General features: G+C 41.1%; 1 protein-coding gene and 1 pseudogene across 3 annotated transcripts in view; both read left to right on the top strand.

Annotated features, from left to right (window-relative positions):
- The window catches only part of LOC139449356 (protein phosphatase methylesterase 1-like), a 71,084-nt gene that overhangs the window by 7,928 nt on the left and 44,424 nt on the right, over window positions 1–18,732 (top strand). For all 3 annotated transcript variants that reach the window (XM_071230687.1, XM_071230688.1, XM_071230686.1), the window contains exons 4-6: window positions 1,536–1,593; window positions 2,324–2,375; window positions 9,875–9,943. In XM_071230687.1, the coding sequence (XP_071086788.1) occupies window positions 1,536–1,593; window positions 2,324–2,375; window positions 9,875–9,943 (179 nt within the window). The remainder of the gene's footprint in view (window positions 1–1,535; window positions 1,594–2,323; window positions 2,376–9,874; window positions 9,944–18,732) is intronic.
- On the top strand, window positions 13,948–17,373 carry LOC139449437 (zinc finger protein 862-like; annotated as a pseudogene).

Raw genomic sequence — 18,732 nt, 5'->3', positions numbered from 1 at the left:
TTGTATGTGATTTATTGTATCATGAGCTCTATTCATGTTATCGGGGCGGTCGGGTAGCCTAGTGGTTAAAGCGTTCGCTCGTCACGCCGAAGACCCGGGTTCGATTCCCGACATGGGTACAATGTGTGAAGCCCATTTCTGGTGTCCCCCGCCGTGATATTGCTGGAATATTGCTAAAAGCGGCGTAAAACCATACTCACTCACTCACTCACTCTATTCATGTTATCAGAACTAATGAAATTTTGCTCACACTTATGACTAGTGACTGAGATGGCTAAAGTGACAGTATGAAGGATTTTATGGTTTAAGCATATTTTTATTTCATTACATACAAGCAACATTGCTTATTTCAATACCGCTCCTGATGACAGTGTAAATACCTAAATAAAAAATATATCCAAACTACAAATATCCTGTAACAATATAATAGAAAGGTTTAACTAATGTACAGCTCATGTACCACCAGCATAGATGGCATTACCATGATTCATCGTTAACATACACACTGTTATAGAACACTGTATAAATGGCTGACCGAGATTTAGTAATAAACATATAAACAGATACAATGATGTTATTGTTAGTCAACTTTTGAAATTTTGGTTACCATGAAGAACTGTTTGTAAATTATATCCACATAATAAAAATACAAAATAAAAATAAAAATACATATTGTGCCTAATATTTGGCTACTCTTTTCATGTGAACAGATAGTGAGTAGCATCTAACCGATATGGTGACCATTTTGGTGAACAGCCTGATCTATCTGATATATGTCTATTAACCTATATTGAGGATTTAATTCAATGTCATGAAGACGTGTTGACTTAGGTGCCTCTGTTTAGGATCTATAAATGCACATCTTTGGTTATATCCTTACGATAACCAATATGGGGATAGAGTATGCATCATCTAGCATGTTTGGGTATTCTCGATCAAGGCAAAATATGTGTCAGAAGATTTCATAATTTTTAATTCATATCAAGATATATAGGGATGTGACGATACAGGTGTCACACAATACCATACGTATCTCGATACAGAAGTCATGATATATAGAGAATCTCACCCGAGTGTCTTTAGATATCAAATATATCAATACGAGTTGATATATTTGATATCAAAAGACACTCGGGTGAGATTCTCTATAGTAGTGTCTTAAGTGTAAAAAGTATTGCTAACAGCTTCAGTAGCAGAGCCATTAGTGATGTCATTTGATTGTGACATCATGGTAACCAGTGATGTCACAATGGTCTGCAAAGCACTACACTGTAGATATCGCTTGATCTCACCCAAGCGATATCTCCTGTGGGAGCTAGTTTTGGATGATAAATAAGGATATGCTAGTATCTTGTTGCTGTATCACATATATATATATATATATATATATATATTATATCAAGGCAATGGGCTGTGTATTTGTTTGTCTTTTGCAGTGGAAGGATTTTAGAACCAATATGTCCATTAATATTGTACTAAGAACATGAAGATGTGCTGAATGAAAGTCTTCACACCACTATTGTTCTGATTTTCAGTGTGATGTGTCACGACTTGTCAAGTGTAGATGTGCAGCCCTGGACCTCAGAGGTCACGGTATGTCTACACAAATAACACACTGTTGATCTGTGATAGTGAGATTGATGATGTCCGAGGTCGCGGTATGTCTACACAAATAACACACTGTTGATCTGTCATAGTGAGATTGATGGTGTCCGAGGTCCAGTATGTCTACACAAATAACACACTGTTGATCTGTGATAGTGAGATTGATGATGTCCGAGGTCGCGGTATGTCTTCACAAATAACACACTGTTGATCTGTGATAGTGAGATTGATGATGTCCGAGGTCGCGGTATGTCTACACAAATAACACACTGTTGATCTGTGATAGTGAGATTGATGATGTCCGAGGTCGTGTTATGTCACACAAATAACACACTGTTGATCTGTGATAGTGAGATTGATGATATCCGAGGTCGCTTAATGTCACACAAATAACACAGTGTTGATCTGTGATAGTGAGATTGATGATGTCCGAGGTGGCGGTATGTCTACACAAATAACACACTGTTGATCTGTGATAGTGAGATTGATGATGTCCGAGGTGGCGGTATGTCTTCACAAATAACACACTGTTGATCTGTGATAGTGAGATTGATGATGTCCAAGGTGGCGGTATGTCTACACAAATAACACACTGTTGATCTGTGATAGTGAGATTGATCATGTCCATCATCTACAGAGATAAGTTTCACAAGACTACCATCATTAATTCAATATTTTGTGTTTTGTATTTATTTCTTCATAATATTTTGTCTTGTAGGTGATTCCATGACTTCAGATGACACCGATCTGTCTGCAGACACCATGGCAAAGTAAGTTTCAGAAAGCTCCAATGTCACATGTTCACCTCCATGGGGAGCTGGGCTTAGAATTGTCCTCAGCTGGTTGTAAAACATTGAGGGGTCAGGTTCTGTGACTTGGTTGATTCTGTGTTGCTCACAATATCAATCACTGGATTGTCTGGCCTAGAACAGAACCCTGTTATACATCACCCTCTACATTTGTGTATCTAAGAGACTTGGACGTTTTTTACTATATGATTCCTTGACACACTGAAGGTAGGGTGTTTGTGTGTACAGGGTATACCATCATGTTTGTGTTTACAGGGTATACCATCATGTTTGTGTTTACAGAGTATACCATCATGATGTTTGTGTGTACAGAGTATACCATCATGATGTTTGTGTGTACAGGGTATACCATCATGTTGTTTGTGTGTACAGGGTATACCATCATGTTGTTTGTGTGTACAGGGTATACCATCATGTTGTTTGTGTGTACAGGGTATACCTTCATGTTGTTTGTGTGTACAGGGTATACCATCATGTTTGTGTTTACAGGGTATACCATCATGGTGGTTGTGTGTACAGGGTATACCATCATGATGTTTGTGTGTACAGGGTATACCATCATGATGTTTGTGTGTACAGAGTATACCATCATGATGTTTGTGTGTACAGGGTATACCATCATGATGTTTGTGTGTACAGGGTATACCATCATGATGTGTTTGTGTGTACAGGGTATAGCATCATGTTTGTGTTTACAGGGTATACCATCATGGTGGTTGTGTGTACAGGGTATACCATCATGATGTTTGTGTGTACAGGGTATACCATCATGATGTTTGTGTGTACAGGGTATACCATCATGATGTTTGTGTGTACAGGGTATACCATCATGTCGTTTGTGTGTACAGGGTATACCATCATGATGTTTGTGTGTACAGGGTATACCATCATGATGTTTGTGTGTACAGGGTATACCATCATGTTGTTTGTGTGTACAGGGTATACCATCATGATGTTTGTGTGTACAGAGTATACCATCATGTCGTTTGTGTGTACAGGGTATACCATCATGTTGTTTGTGTGTACAGGGTATACCATCATGATGTTTGTGTGTACAGGGTATAGCATCATGTTTGTGTTTACAGGGTATACCATCATGGTGGTTGTGTGTACAGGGTATACCATCATGATGTTTGTGTGTACAGGGTATACCATCATGTTGTTTGTGTGTACAGGGTATACCATCATGTTGTTTGTGTGTACAGGGTATACCATCATGTTGTTTGTGTGTACAGGGTATACCATCATGTTGTTTGTGTGTACAGGGTATACCATCATGATGTTTGTGTGTACAGGGTATACCTTCATGTTGTTTGTGTGTACAGGGTATACCATCATGTTGTTTGTGTGTACAGGGTATACCATCATGTTTTTTGTGTGTACAGAGTAAACCATCATGTTGTTTGTGTGTACAGGGTATACCATCATGATGTTTGTGTGTACAGGGTATACCATCATGATGTTTGTGTGTACAGAGTAAACCATCATGATGTTTGTGTGTACAGGGTATACCATCATGATGTTTGTGTGTACAGAGTAAACCATCATGATGTTTGTGTGTACAGGGTATACCATCATGATGTTTGTGCGTACAGGGTATACCATCATGATGTTTGTGTGTACAGAGTATACCATCATGATGTTTGTGTGTACAGGGTATACCATCATGTTGTTTGTGTGTACAGAGTAAACCATCATGTTGTTTGTGTACAGGGTATACCATCATGTTGTTTGTGTGTACAGGATATACCATCATGTTGTTTGTGTGTACAGGGTATACCATCATGTTGTTTGTGTGTACAGGGTATACCATCATGTCGTTTGTGTGTACAGAGTATACCATCATGTTGTTTGTGTGTACAGGGTATACCATCATGTTGTTTGTGTGTACAGGGTATACCATCATGTTGTTTGTGTGTACAGGGTATACCATCATGTTGTTTGTGTGTACAGGGTATACCATCATGTCGTTTGTGTGTACAGGGTATACCATCATGTTGTTTGTGTGTACAGGGTATACCATCATGTTGTTTGTGTGTACAGGGTATATTATTTGGTACTTTGATATTTTAGTATAGTTTATGGCATCCTCTGGTCGGACAAGGTCTCTTCATGTACATAGCACACTATGCTTATGTCTCCTACTTGTATTTCTAACCTGGGTTTAATAGCCTTACATCGCATCACAACGGTATTATCACTTTCCGTTTCATATAATCCTACTTTTGTTCAAACTATTGGAATGCACAGCGGCCTTGCAAATCACTGTTTATTAATTAGTCCTTAATGGTATTACAGAACGTAATTACCTTAATGCCCCATTATAATCATCTTCTGTTTGTCAGTTTGGAATTTTTTAACTATGTAAATATGTGTATGCGTTTGTGTAAGTGCGACATACAGTTAGTCGTGCCTTCAGGAGCAACCTCGCATTTTTCACAGTTAAGTGGCTCAGTATGGCGAGCCAAGTCAGTCGACGGTGATCCACCAGCTCAAGATCGCAGACTATCAGTCCAGATCCAAATAGTTGCAAAGACGACGGTGACTTTCCCAATAGAAATTGGACTGCAAGGCATAGATATGCGGGAGTCATCTCCACGAGTGCGGCAGATGCAAATCCTCTCAATTGGATGATAGCGACACTGCAAAAGCTAATAAAACAGGACCTTGGCATTTCAAAAATGCCAGGGAATTTCAGACTACAGCAACTAATTCGATTCTATTTGGAGAACATGGAGGCCAAGCAGGCGACCTCCCCAGTGACAAGGGATGTAGACAATTCCGTTGTCGATTACCAAAGTGACAATAGTTGACCCACTTTAGAAGCCAACTCACTTATCAACACAGGGGGACAGTCATCCGTCTCAAATATAGCTGCCCCTATGCCAGAATCTGAACCTGACAGACTACAATTCACTGGTACAGACTGTCCAGAAACTGCAGGATTCCGTGAACCTCATCACAAACTCTGGCCTACCCGTGCTTAATCAGCCCAGTTCATGTACTAGCATACCACTTGGGCCATCTGCTACATCCCTCAGTACACTCCAACAGTTACAGGCCACTGTACCACAACCATCTACAACAGGATGAGAAAGTCGACCAGCCGCTGGCAATTTCACATTGTATACAGCCATGCCAGCATCAGAACATGTTTCCCAATGCAAAGGTAACTCAGCTAATAACAGTTTGTATTGGTCTTGGATGGACATCAAGGTTGTGTCAGCTTCCCTTTGGAAGCAAATAACTTTGCGGTATCTAATCGCTTTGTTACCCACACGCCCAGCTTGCCACTCCTTTTCTTTCCTTTTCAGCCGGTATGTGTCCTCTTCACCTGGAATTCTAATCACTTAAGCATCTATAGCATCTATTACAGGTACCAGCAGAGCAGATTGTATTCATGTATATGTAAATAAACCTGTACATATGTAAAATAGATTTTCAGGGCGCTTGTATATATGTAAAGACTACCTTTTAAACGATTCTGATATATTTAAAGAAACATGCCTTCTAAATAGCTGTTTGATATGTGTGATTATGTAAATAAACATGCCTTCTAAAAAGCTGTATATATGTATATGTGTGAATACCTGTCTCAACAATAAACTATGTCGAGGTGTGCGGGGCTCTTGTGGGCTACACTGCTAGTAACAAATTAACTTGCTTCCAAATTAATACTTGTGCTTAAGGCTACATACTTTTCAGCAGTAACCTTTCTGGGGTTACCTGCTTCTCAGTGGGAACCTTGTCTTTCCCGACTTTTCAGCCGGGGAATCTTAAAATAACTTACGTTGGGGCAAACAATTGCCACGTATATGGGTCCAGTGGCGGAAGTCGTCTTTTCAAACGGTAGCTGACAGTTGGATCCTTGACGGTAGTCACGACAATGGTTTTACTAATTGGGCCAGGCAGTGGTATCTGCTTTGGCCGGCTACGTGGGGCTGGGCAGCGGTAATCTGACTTAGGCCAGCAGTGGTAGCTGCTTTTGGCAGCATGGTAGTTGCCAAGCAATGGTAGCGTTTAAATATGCTACCGTGGGGGCCGGACAGCAGTAGCGGTCTCAGGCCAGCAGTGCTAGCTGCAAATCGCTGTTGGCCACGGTAGCATTTTTGTATACCCAACTAGCAATTTTATAGCCCTCTAGTACCTGCACACCCTCAGCCATTTAATCCAATCTCATCTTGTGTTTATATTATAGGCACGGGCATCCACAGCTTGGTGGCCTGTGCCTCACCTTGGCATATCGCGGGATAATTTCTTAGTCAACTGATATCAGGCCTTGAATCAGGTTTCCTCACTGGTATTCAGTATTGCCCTTCAAATTCTATAAAATGCAAGAATCTGCGCTCAGCTTTACAGGACACTGAAACAACGACTAATCTCATTCTCAGTGAAGTGCAGAAAGGCTACGTCATAGGACCCTTCGACTTCCCCCCCCCCTTTCCAAGCTACAGAATGAACCCAATTGGTGTGCAACATCCTCTAAGCCCTTGGCAAGGGCACTTACATGTATAAAACTGATATTACGGATGCATTCAAGTTAATCCCTATACATCCAAATCTATGGCATCTCCATGGCATTCACTCGCAGGACAAGTACTACTTTCACACCAGGTTAGTTTTTGGCTCTCGATCTAGCCCCAAGATATTTGACCTCCTATCACAGGCTATTTGCTGGTTAGCAACCCATCACAATGGCATTCAAAACATTCTACGTCACCTGGATGATTTTATATGCTTCGAGAACTGCCTACACAAAGGTGTAAAGACTGTGGCAGCTTTGATGCAACTCTTCAAAGACCTAAACATTCCACTGTTGGCAAAGAAAACTGTAGGCCCTTCTCAGTGTGTGGATTATCTAGGCATTACTCAGGACACAATCAGAATGGCATCACGTCTTCCCTGCAAAAAAGTTGATAGACTGATTCAAGTCATGGATTCCATTGAAGGGAAGCGAAAGTGTGCAAGAGACAACTCCTGGTACTCATTAGACGCATGAACTATGCTATGCAGGGTATTCGCCTGGGCATGAGTTACCTGTTGCGAAAAGCGCATTCAGTCAAAGAACTGCATCATCTGGTCTCTCTTAACAAGCAGTGTTCACAGGATTTTAACATGTGGAGGCTCTTTCTACAAAATTGGAATGGACCATCTTATCAGTGCCCCAGACTTTAGCCTATTCACGGCTGCCTCCAGCACTGTAGGCTATGGAGGTTATTTTCAAGGCTGGTGGTTTGCTTCAGCTTGGTCAGCGGAATTATCTACATTGTTACAGAAGGACAAATCTATGGCCTTGCTTGAACTATTTCCTATCATCAATGCAGCAGTGCTCTGGGGTCTCCTGAAGGGAAAGAAATCTATCAGATTTTGTTGTGACAATACAGCAACTGTTGAAATCATTAATAGGGGAAGATCCAAATATGCCACCATTATGCAATTTATGCGTAGACTCACCTTCATAGCCATCAATTGTAACTTTGTGTTCTCTGCCCTTCATGTACCTCGTGCAGATAACACAATAGCTGACGCCTTGTCTCGGTTGCAGATAGAGAGATTCAGGGATCTAGTCCCTTTTGCCAAGAAGACCCTTACGCAGTTCCCTTCTTTGTCACAGCTACCCCTAAAAAGGAATCTGTACGAACTCTGGAACAGTGCCTTAGCTTCATTGACCCACACTGTCAACCGGGCTGGATGCAACGCATTCCTTTCCTAGTGTTCTTGATGACCTGTGGTATAGAGTGTTGTTGACTAATCTACCCTATCTAACAGAAGATGTCTTACTGCATAACACAGCCACCATCAAGACGTATTTGTGTGGGATTAGGTTCATGTACCTCAAGTACGACATGACCAACCCCAGTATCAATGGCTCAAGAACTCACCTCGAGACAATCATCAAGGCTATCAAAAAGCTGCAGGGCAGTTCCTCAAGTACCAGACTGCCAATCTCAATCACTGTACTCACAGACATGTGCATTAAGCTATACCAAGGTGTGTTTAACCCCTATATTGATCTACTTATGAGGACGGCCTGTTGTATGGCTTTCTTCGCCTGCTTGAGATGTGTCAAATTTACCTGCAATGCTTATAACCCAACAATACACTTGTCAATCAATTCCGTTTCATTTAACAACGAGCTTTCTACAGCGTTTGTGCGTCTTAAGGCTTCGAAGACAGATCCATTCCGGAAAGGTGTCGTCATCACGTTACACTGGCTGTACGAGACTCTGTTGTGCTGCCCAGTTAGGACACTTCTGCAATACCTTGTTCTTCGCAATCAGAGGCAGTCAAATCCTTTAGATTCTCTGTTCCTCATGCCTAATACTGTAGCATGGACAGAAAAATTTTCATTGACCATTTAAAACTTAAAAGTGACCGGGTATGACCACACAAATTACAATGGACATTCATTTAGAATTGGTGCGGCCACCACTGCAGCAACAGCAGGCATCCCAGATCATATGATCAAAACCTTAGGACGTTGGTCGTCGGACTGCTACAACTGCTACATATGCACAGAACAACGCAGCATCCATCAAGCCCAAGTGGCCATGGCACGGTTGTAACCTGGCACAGAGTAATGGTGATTAGACCCCTGAGGCACAGTGTGCCAGAGACACGTTTTATGTTAATTGAACAGTGACTGTAGAGACTTTCACGGATATACTCACACATCATCCCCCGTTTGGGCAAGTCCAGTATTTGTCAGGTATGACGTGCAGGCCATACACCCCATGTGTCATAATTCGCTTTCAGTCAACCATGTTAATATGTTATGACCCCCTTTTTTGCTATATATATGTCTCATCATTTTGGTGATTCTCAGTTATTTCATAACTTTGTTTTGGGTATGTATTACCCCAAAATAATCTGTCAATAATTCATAGTTGCTTTCTTTTGTAGCTAGTTTATACCCATCGTGGTATCATTTGTCAGCGACACTGTTATCTTTAGCTAGTTTGTAAGCGAATGTTCTGGTGAACTTTGGCCAGGTACTTGAAATGTTCGCACTTGATTGGAGTTTGTGAAAACTGGGAGCATTCGTACAAACGCTGAGTGCTTCGCGGATTTTGTAGCTTGTGGGAATCATGGGGCACATGAAATTGACTATGTAAACAGAAAGCTTTGTGAAAAATAAAGTCAGTTTGAACAACACTGCGTAATAACACTGTTATCTGTAGCTTGTCTGGCGTCAGACTACAGTTGACTGAAGGCGTAACTCAAATGTCATCACGTAGCACACCCATAGTTAGCTTACCCATTGGGGTATATTAGTTGTGTTTTATTTCATCAATAAACAGTGTGCTACAAGCTGAACAAGAATCCCAAATTAAGCCAAAACAATAAATATTTTATTTAACATTTGCCTGTAACATCTAACCCTAACCCTGTCAGAATCCTAAGAAATAAACTTGTTGTTTGTGTGTACAGGGTATACAATCATGTTGTTTGTTGGACAGAGATGTTGGTGATGTGGTGACCTCGCTGTATGGAGAAGATCCCCCTCCCATCATCCTTGTTGGCCACAGGTAAGGACGCTCATAGTAGAGACACTAGGGGACATACTGCACTTCATGTGTTACTGGGAGACACTAGAGGACATACTGCACTCCATGTGTGACTGGGAGACACCAGTGGACATACTGCACTCCATGTGTTACTGGGAGACACTAGTGGACATATTGCACTCCATGTGTTACTGTGAGACACCAGTGGACATATTGCACTCCATGTGTTACTGTGAGACACTAGTGGACATACTGCACTCCATGTGTTACTGGGAGACACTAGAGGACATACTGCACTCCATGTGTTACTGGGAGACATTAGTGGACACACTGCACTCCATGTGTTACTGGGGGACACTGGGGGACATATTGCACTCCATGTGTTACTGGGAGACATTAGTGGACAAACTGCACTCCATGTGTTACTGTGAGACACTAGTGGACATACTGCACTCCATGTGTTACTGGGAGACACCAGTGGACATACTGCACTCCATGTGTTACTGGGAGACATTAGTGGACATACTGCACTCCATGTGTTACTGGGAGACATTATTGGACATACTGCGCTCCATGTGTTACTGGGAGACGTCAGTGGACATACTGCACTCCATGTGTTACTGGGAGACATTAGTGGACATACTGCACTCCATGTGTTACTGGGAGACATTATTGGACATACTGCGCTCCATGTGTTACTGGGGGACACTAGGGGACATATTGCACTCCTGTGTTACTGGGAGACATTAGTGGACATACTGCACTCCATGTGTTACTGTGAGACACCAGTGGACATACTGCACTCCATGTGTTACTGGGAGACATTAGTGGACATACTGCACTCCATGTGTTACTGGGAGACATTATTGGACATACTGCGCTCCATGTGTTACTGGGGGACACTAGTGGACATACTGCACTCCATGTGTTACTGGGAGACACTAGTGGACATACTGCAATCAACGTGTTACTGGGAGACACCAGTGGACATACTGCACTCCACGTGTTACTTGGAGACACTAGGGGACATACTGCACTCCATGTGTTAATGTAAGACACTAGTGGACATACTGCACTCCATGTGTGACTGGGAGACATTAGTGGACATACTGCACTCCATGTGTTACTGGGGGACACTAGTGGACATACTGCACTCCATGTGTTACTGGGAGACACTAGAGGACATACTGCACTCCATGTGTTACTGTGAGACACTGGGGGACATATTGCACTCCATGTGTTACTGGGAGACACCAGTGGACATACTGCACTCCATGTGTGACTGGGAGACACTAGAGGACATACTGCACTCCATGTGTTACTGGGAGACACTAGAGGACATACTGCACTCCATGTGTTACTGTGAGACACCAGTGGACATACTGCACTCCATGTGTTACTGGGAGACACTAGAGGACATACTGCACTCCATGTGTTACTGTGAGACACCACTGGACATACTGCACTCCATGTGTTACTGGGAGACACCAGTGGACATACTGCACTCCATGTGTTACTGGGAGACACTAGAGGACATACTGCACTCCATGTGTTACTGTGAGACACCAGTGGACATACTGCACTCCATGTGTTACTGGGAGACACTAGAGGACATACTGCACTCCATGTGTTACTGTGAGACACCAGTGGACATACTGCACTCCATGTGTTACTGGGAGACACTAGAGGACATACTGCACTCCATGTGTTACTGTGAGACACCAGTGGACATACTGCACTCCATGTGTTACTGGGAGACACTAGAGGACATACTGCACTCCATGTGTTACTGTGAGACACCAGTGGATATACTGCACTTCATGTGTTACTGGGAGACACTAGAGGACATACTGCACTCCATGTGTTACTGTGAGACACCAGTGGACATACTGCACTCCATGTGTCACTGGGAGACACTAGTGGACATACTGCACTCCATGTGTGACTGGGAGACATCAGTGGACATACTGCAATCCATGTGTGACTGGGAGACATTAGTGGACATACTGCACTCCATGTGTTACTGGGAGACACAAGTGGACATACTGCACTCCATGTGTTACTGGGAGACACTAGGGGACATACTGCACTCCACGTGTTACTGGGAGACATTAGTGGACATACTGCACTCCATGTGTTACTGGGAGACATCAGTGGACATACTGCACTCCATGTGTTACTGGGGGACACTAGTGGACATACTGCACTCCATGTGTTACTGGGAGACACTAGTGAACATACTGCAATCAACGTGTTACTGGGAGACACTAGTGGAGATATTGCACTCCATATGGCTCTCTTGATGCTTTGTGTTTAACCGTGGGCTCTGTTGTTGCACTGTGTTTAGCCGTGGGCTCTGTTGATGCTTTGTGTTTAACCATGGGCTCTGTTGATGCACTGTGTTTTACCATGGGCTTTGTTGTTGCACTGTGTTTAGCCGTGGGCTCTGTTGATGCACTGTGTTTAACCGTGGGCTTTGTTGTTGCACTGTGTTTAGCCGTGGGCTCTGTTGATGCACTGTGTTTAACCGTGGGCTCTGTTGATGCACTGTGTTTAACCATGGAGTAGTATAGGTAATGGGGGTTCTGCCGCAACTCCACAGGAGCTGGATTCATATACCTATACTGCTACTACAGGTGGCATTTTTTATGTGTAAATGACTATGTGATTCAACGATAGTCATGAGTCGTATTAAAAGAAACATCAATATTAATTAATAATGAATAAAATTTACTATAGCGAGGATATTGGAAAGGTGTAGGAGCAATAAAAAAATTAGCCACCGCGGCTAAGATATGTAAAGATGTGGCCAAGGATTGGTTAAAGAAACAAGCGATGTGGCAAATATATTTACCGGCACCACGTTATATACCGAGGAAGAAGTTTGATATTTTTACAACGAATGAAGTTCATCAGGCTGACCTTTTGTTTCTTCCCCACGATAAGGTAAAACGCAAAACGTATAAATACGCTTTAAGAGTAGTGGATGTGGCTAGTCAATACAAAGAGGCTGAACCATTAACCTCAAAAGATTCAACAGAAGTAGCTAATGCACTGAGTCGCATATATAAACGCGGACCACTAAAATGGTCTAAGCTATTTCAAGTAGATCCCGGTCGTGAGTTTATGGGATCGATAACTAAATTGTTAACAAAGCACAATGTCGAAATCAGGCGCAGTGAAAGAGAGGCCTATCGCAGACAAGCTATCGTCGAAAGATTTAACAGGACATTAGCGGAACGTTTGTTTGGCTATCAGTATGGGATCGAAATGAAATCCGAGCGATTGAGATCAACCGAATGGGTGACACGTTTATCAGCCGTTGTATCAGCGCTGAATAATGAAGTAACGAGATTAATAGGGAAGAAACCATCCGATGCTATTAAAATGAAATCCGTGACTTCCGAATCTTCAGCACCGAGGAGAGGCAAAGAACGAAAACTTCCGGATAGAGTAAGGGTAAGATATTTATACCAGGCCGGTGAACTCAAAGGAGGCCTATGTCGTGCAACCGATCCTATATGGTCCCTTAAGACGCATAACATTAGTCGATTGGTTACGAAAGAAGGAGAGCCAAGGGATTGACTTAGGGCGCGATTCCGCGATATTCTCGCACAGTTACCACAGATATTGCGTCAACATTTATTCAGTGCGATTGAAAATCGCGTACATGTATCCGTTTTCTGTTCAACAGTTTCATCTGCAAAAACCTAGAAAAAAGTTATTTTGCATAAATAAAAATATACAGTATATTATTTCTAAAAATATCAATAAAAACGTACACGACACGGACACGAGCCGAAAGCAGGTGCTGTCAATTTGTTAACAACGAGTTGCATACTCGAAACACTGCGTGCGATCTCTCACTGTGCATAACCGATTCGTATGTCACCGTATGGAGCTTTGCCGCCGAAGTGCGCAATCAAGCACGGGGAAAAAACCTGGTTATGCCAGCGCCCTCTGTTGGCAGATTGGACTTTGTCATGTTTCTTGGGATATTTAAATTCTGACGATGACACCAAAAAGAAAACATCTGAAACTGCCTTCGGAACAAACCCATACTAAAATTCTTTGGAAATGAACATGATTCAGGAGACGGGAGAGATAAAAGCCACGGAGTTGACAATGATGGAGATGACAGCGAATGTCATCACGAAAAGCAGAATGCTAGTTCCGGTTGCATCAACACGGGTAAAACCAAAGGAAGAGCGGGCAATCGTCACATGTCTTAAAGTTGTCAACTGGATGGCAAAAGAGGGAATTCCATTGTCGAAGTACGAAAGTTTACTAAATTTATTAAGAGAAATAAATACACCAAATTTTGAATCTCTGAGCGTCAACAATCATGTCACCTACGCCAGTTACAAGTCTGCCTGTGGATTTCTAGATGCAATTTCGACGACTATTGACAGATCTTTGACCGAAACACTACACAAATCCCCGGTCCTGACAATATTGACCGATGAAAGCACGGACATTGCCGTCCACCATAAGTTGTAGATCCACACACCATGATGCCAACCACAATGTTTTTGACAGATCTAAGGATAACCTCAGCAACTGGCAAAGGAATATTTGATGCCATCCAGGATCATCTTGCGGAAAGGAAGATTCCGATCATGAAAGTATCAGGTAATATTTTATTTCAATAATTAATGAAATTATTGATATTACAGTTAATTGTGTAGTCTGACTCTTATAGTATCGCAGCCTGTATATTATCGTGATACTGGTAGACTTAATCTCATAATCTCATAATCCACACTCCCTTTGTCTACTAATTCACAATATTTCATGGCTTGATCGAATACAGGACTGGCTGCAGTATGTCACGGCAACTCGTAACTATATACTTCAACTTTTTAAAAATAATTTCTGGATTATATTTTCGAAATTGGTTAGAAAAGAACCCATTTGTTTGGGTGATGTCCCTTGACACAACCTATGTTGTATGTATACTGATTATGCATTCATAACAAGAAGATAGGATACCCATAACCGAGATAATAGAGTTGAGTAGCTAATGACAGGTACGAACATTGTTTATCAAACTCCCAGACGTCCCCTAAGAAAAGCAGCGTGGATCAATCCTAGATGTGTCGTGCTTAAGTTTGATAAATAACAAGCACCATTTTGCATATGACATGAATAGGTTTGTAAGCGTGCCGTGTGCACCATTACGATCTATTAATTAACTACCGCGATAATCAATTGTCATGTTTTTTATCTGCAGGATTAGGTACGGATGGAGCATCTGTGATGACTGGAAGAAAGGAGGGGCTTACTGGCTAATTTCTGAACGTCAACCCGCACATCATAAACACGCACTGCTCTGCTCATAAAGTAGCCCTTTGTTCAGAACAGGCAGCCGATGAAGTTCCAGGTAAATTGATGTCACATGTTATAATGTAAAAAAGGTGTTATTGAAATATAATGATTAATCTGTATTGTCATTGATATACAAGGTATAATTTAATTGTTAATGAACTTGATATAATATTGTTTTACACAGGAACAATTCTAAAAAAATAAATATAATATGATATATGATAATAAATCCACACTAATAACTTGAAATGAGTTTTAGGTTGCTTTCATTTCATATTTCAGGAATGATGTACTACCAGCTTATTCTTGAATCCCTATTCTATTACTTCAAGAAGTCAGCGTTAAGGGTGGACAACCTGTCAGCAGTGCAAAAGCTTCTCGATGAACCAACACTGAAATGTAGAGAAGTCCATCAAGTCAGATGGCTTAGCTTCTATCAAGCCCTGGAAGCCATATACAGGACATTAGATTCTCTCCTCTCTTACTTTAGCACAGCAAGTGACGCAAAAGCACAGGGACTTAAAAAGAAAATTGGACAAGATTTCTTCATAAGCATGACCTATGCCCTCATGGACATACTTCAACCTATCATGAAGATGACTTTATTCTTCCAGCGGAAGGATATCGATATTGGCAGTGTTCAGGTATGTAACATTCATTTTAACCTTGTATTTTGAGATTGTATTCAATGGCTGAATGCATTATAAAACTAAGCACGCTAAAACCTTATTGGTCCTGTTATAAGTGAAAGACAGCAGCAAAGCCATAACATTGATATTAAAAGTGAATAGAGAAAAAATGGGAAGTTTTAATGACATTTGCTCCAGACTTGGTGCCGAATATTGGCCTCTGAACAGGCCTTGATAAATACTCTATTGATCCTGATGTTTAATGTTGTTAGAGGTACACCATAGAAGTAAAAGATATAATTGTTTTAGATTTTGCTAGTTTCTTAATCATGAAATGATTGTTGTTTGAAGTTGTTTTGAAACTCTGCGTGTCTTGATTGAAAAAAGGCAGAAATTTCATTTTTAAGTGATTTTCTGTTCACAGGCAGTGATTGATTCCTGCATTAAAGACCTTAGAGCACTCTTGGAGCCAGAGGTTGATGGGGAAGGACTACCAAAACCAACATTCATGCACCAGCTGAAGACCCATCTTTGTGATGGGTTTTTCAAAGGGAATCATGCAATCAGGAAGTCCTCCTTCATTTTCGAGAAGACCACAGTGGACTTCATTAAAGGTCTCATCGACATCAACAAGAGGTACTGAAACATTATCAAGATATTTAATTAAAGCATAAAATGTATTAGTATTTCACAATAGAAATACATACATGAACATGCTGAATGTCTTAAAATATGCATCACAGTGAATGAATGTGTGGCTGTCACTTCAGCTTTACAATAGCAGATAATGATATGAGTACTCCCTTCCTGTAAAAAAGCAACACAACATAATTGACCTCAGTTTATTATTTTTTTATTTCAGATTCCCAGACAAGCAACTCATGACAAGTATGTGTGTCTTTGGCATGAGACCTGTTACCTTCTTGTCTGAGGAAGAGCTCTCTGAGTGGGGCAATGAGTCCCTTGATGTTCTTCTTGATCACTTTGCTGTTGACAAAAGTCACACTTTCAAGGATGTGTCTGGACAGAAGACATCAGTCAGCCAAGCGATTATCAACAGAGAGGAGAGTAAGAAGGAGTGGACGAAGCTCAAACAAGTGGTGAGAGTTCAAGGGTATCCCAGACACTCCACCACTGCTCTGTGGGGCTTGGTTCAGCAGTACCATTCTGCTGACTTTCCCAATATGTTGAAGCTGGCATCATTGGTTTTAACACACCCTGTTCATACATCTGACTGTGAGAGGGCTTTCTCTGCACAAAATCTAGTAACAACACCCCTCAGAAATAGGCTATCAGCAGAACACTGTGACAGATTAATGCGTGTCATGATTCAGGGGCCACATTTGACAAAATTTAATTTCAATTCTGCTTTGATTGAGTGGAGAGGGCAAAAAGAACGAGCAATCTTCCGGCAGAAAGGCTGCACAGACAGTTGCTGATCAGTCCCTCAGTGGTTAGACGTTATTCATATTGTTACAGTTATCGTTTCATTGATCTTGTCTAAGAAAAGAGGAATAAAGACTTGTGCGGAAATTGAATACAAATGAATTATAAGTCTGCCAAACTACATTTGTTCTGTTTTTTATTATTGATATAAGTTAAAACATGTAACATTCATTGCATTATAATTCGAGTCACAAATAACGAAATTCAAATAGTTTCAACTGTTTTAAGACAAATATCTCTATTCTAATGATTAGCAAAATCTCATCACACTCCCAAAAATCTCATTGCTTTTGGACCAGGGGAGATTTTCTCTCACAGGTAAAAAAATCCAGGATAATCCCTGAGAGCCTATTCTTTATTATCTTCAATATGGACCGTGTAGGGCATTTGTACGAGAAGAGTTGTTCATAGTTCCCAACGGTACGGTATTACCACCATAACCATAAGCATAGGTAGTTACACCATCATTATCAATCCATCTCTTTGTATCTAAGGGGGATAATGATGTCTTGTTCATTCTTAATCCATATATCCTATGATCGTAACTTCTTAAAGAGTTCATCTCGTGTTTGAACGTTCTACCGTTGAATAATGATTCTTTATACTGTTCGTGTTTGATATGCTTTTTTACCACATACTTCTTAACACCCTTAGCTTTTCTTATCTCTCCATTATCAGACTTTTTTATAGAATACATCTTAGGTCTTAATCCTACATACTTCGCCATAGGGGTCCCTGCACATTCATCCTTCATCTTACCTAACACCTTTTTATTTACTACGCTGTGCAGTGGATTACCTTCAGGGTAATCGCTCGTGTCGTACATATCTAATTTTTCTGCCATATCTTTATACACATCCTCGGTTTGTATTTCCATCAACAAGGAATCTGTGTCGGTATATAACACCTCGCATCTATCGCCGTATTGCTTCTTAAGTTCGTTGTAATAAAAGTCATACATTAAGTGTTTTGACAAGTCGAGAATACTCATACCGCCGTACACCGGTCTGTTGAATTTTATATTACTCTTCTGCATATGCAACGCAGCTAAGTCGTTATCGAATATCTTGCTTCTGTTAAAAGCCGGACTGGCTATAAGTTTCCTGAGTCTTTCTTCCTCATTAGATCTGACTAATTTAACATCAACACGATTCCTTAGATTCTCCATAGTTTTACCAAATACCGAGTTATTCATGAGCTTATACAGATTCTTTTCGAAATCGCTGGTAGCTATCTTTCTTAAATCTTGTGTTCAACCTTATATAGGGCTCCATCCAAGGGCTTTGATCAAACTTTAGAACACTGTGTATTTTCTTAAGTTTCATACCTAACGATAGATACAACTGGAGATTTCTGTAGTGAACTATATATTTTGTCTTATCCATCAAATTTGGTATGAGTTTTTCT

The sequence above is a fragment of the Haliotis cracherodii genome, unplaced genomic scaffold, assembly GCF_022045235.1.
Source record: "Haliotis cracherodii isolate W230 unplaced genomic scaffold, xgHalCrac1.p SCAF_8, whole genome shotgun sequence".
Lineage (NCBI taxonomy): Eukaryota > Metazoa > Mollusca > Gastropoda > Lepetellida > Haliotidae > Haliotis > Haliotis cracherodii.
This window is presented reverse-complemented; position numbering and strand designations above follow the sequence as displayed.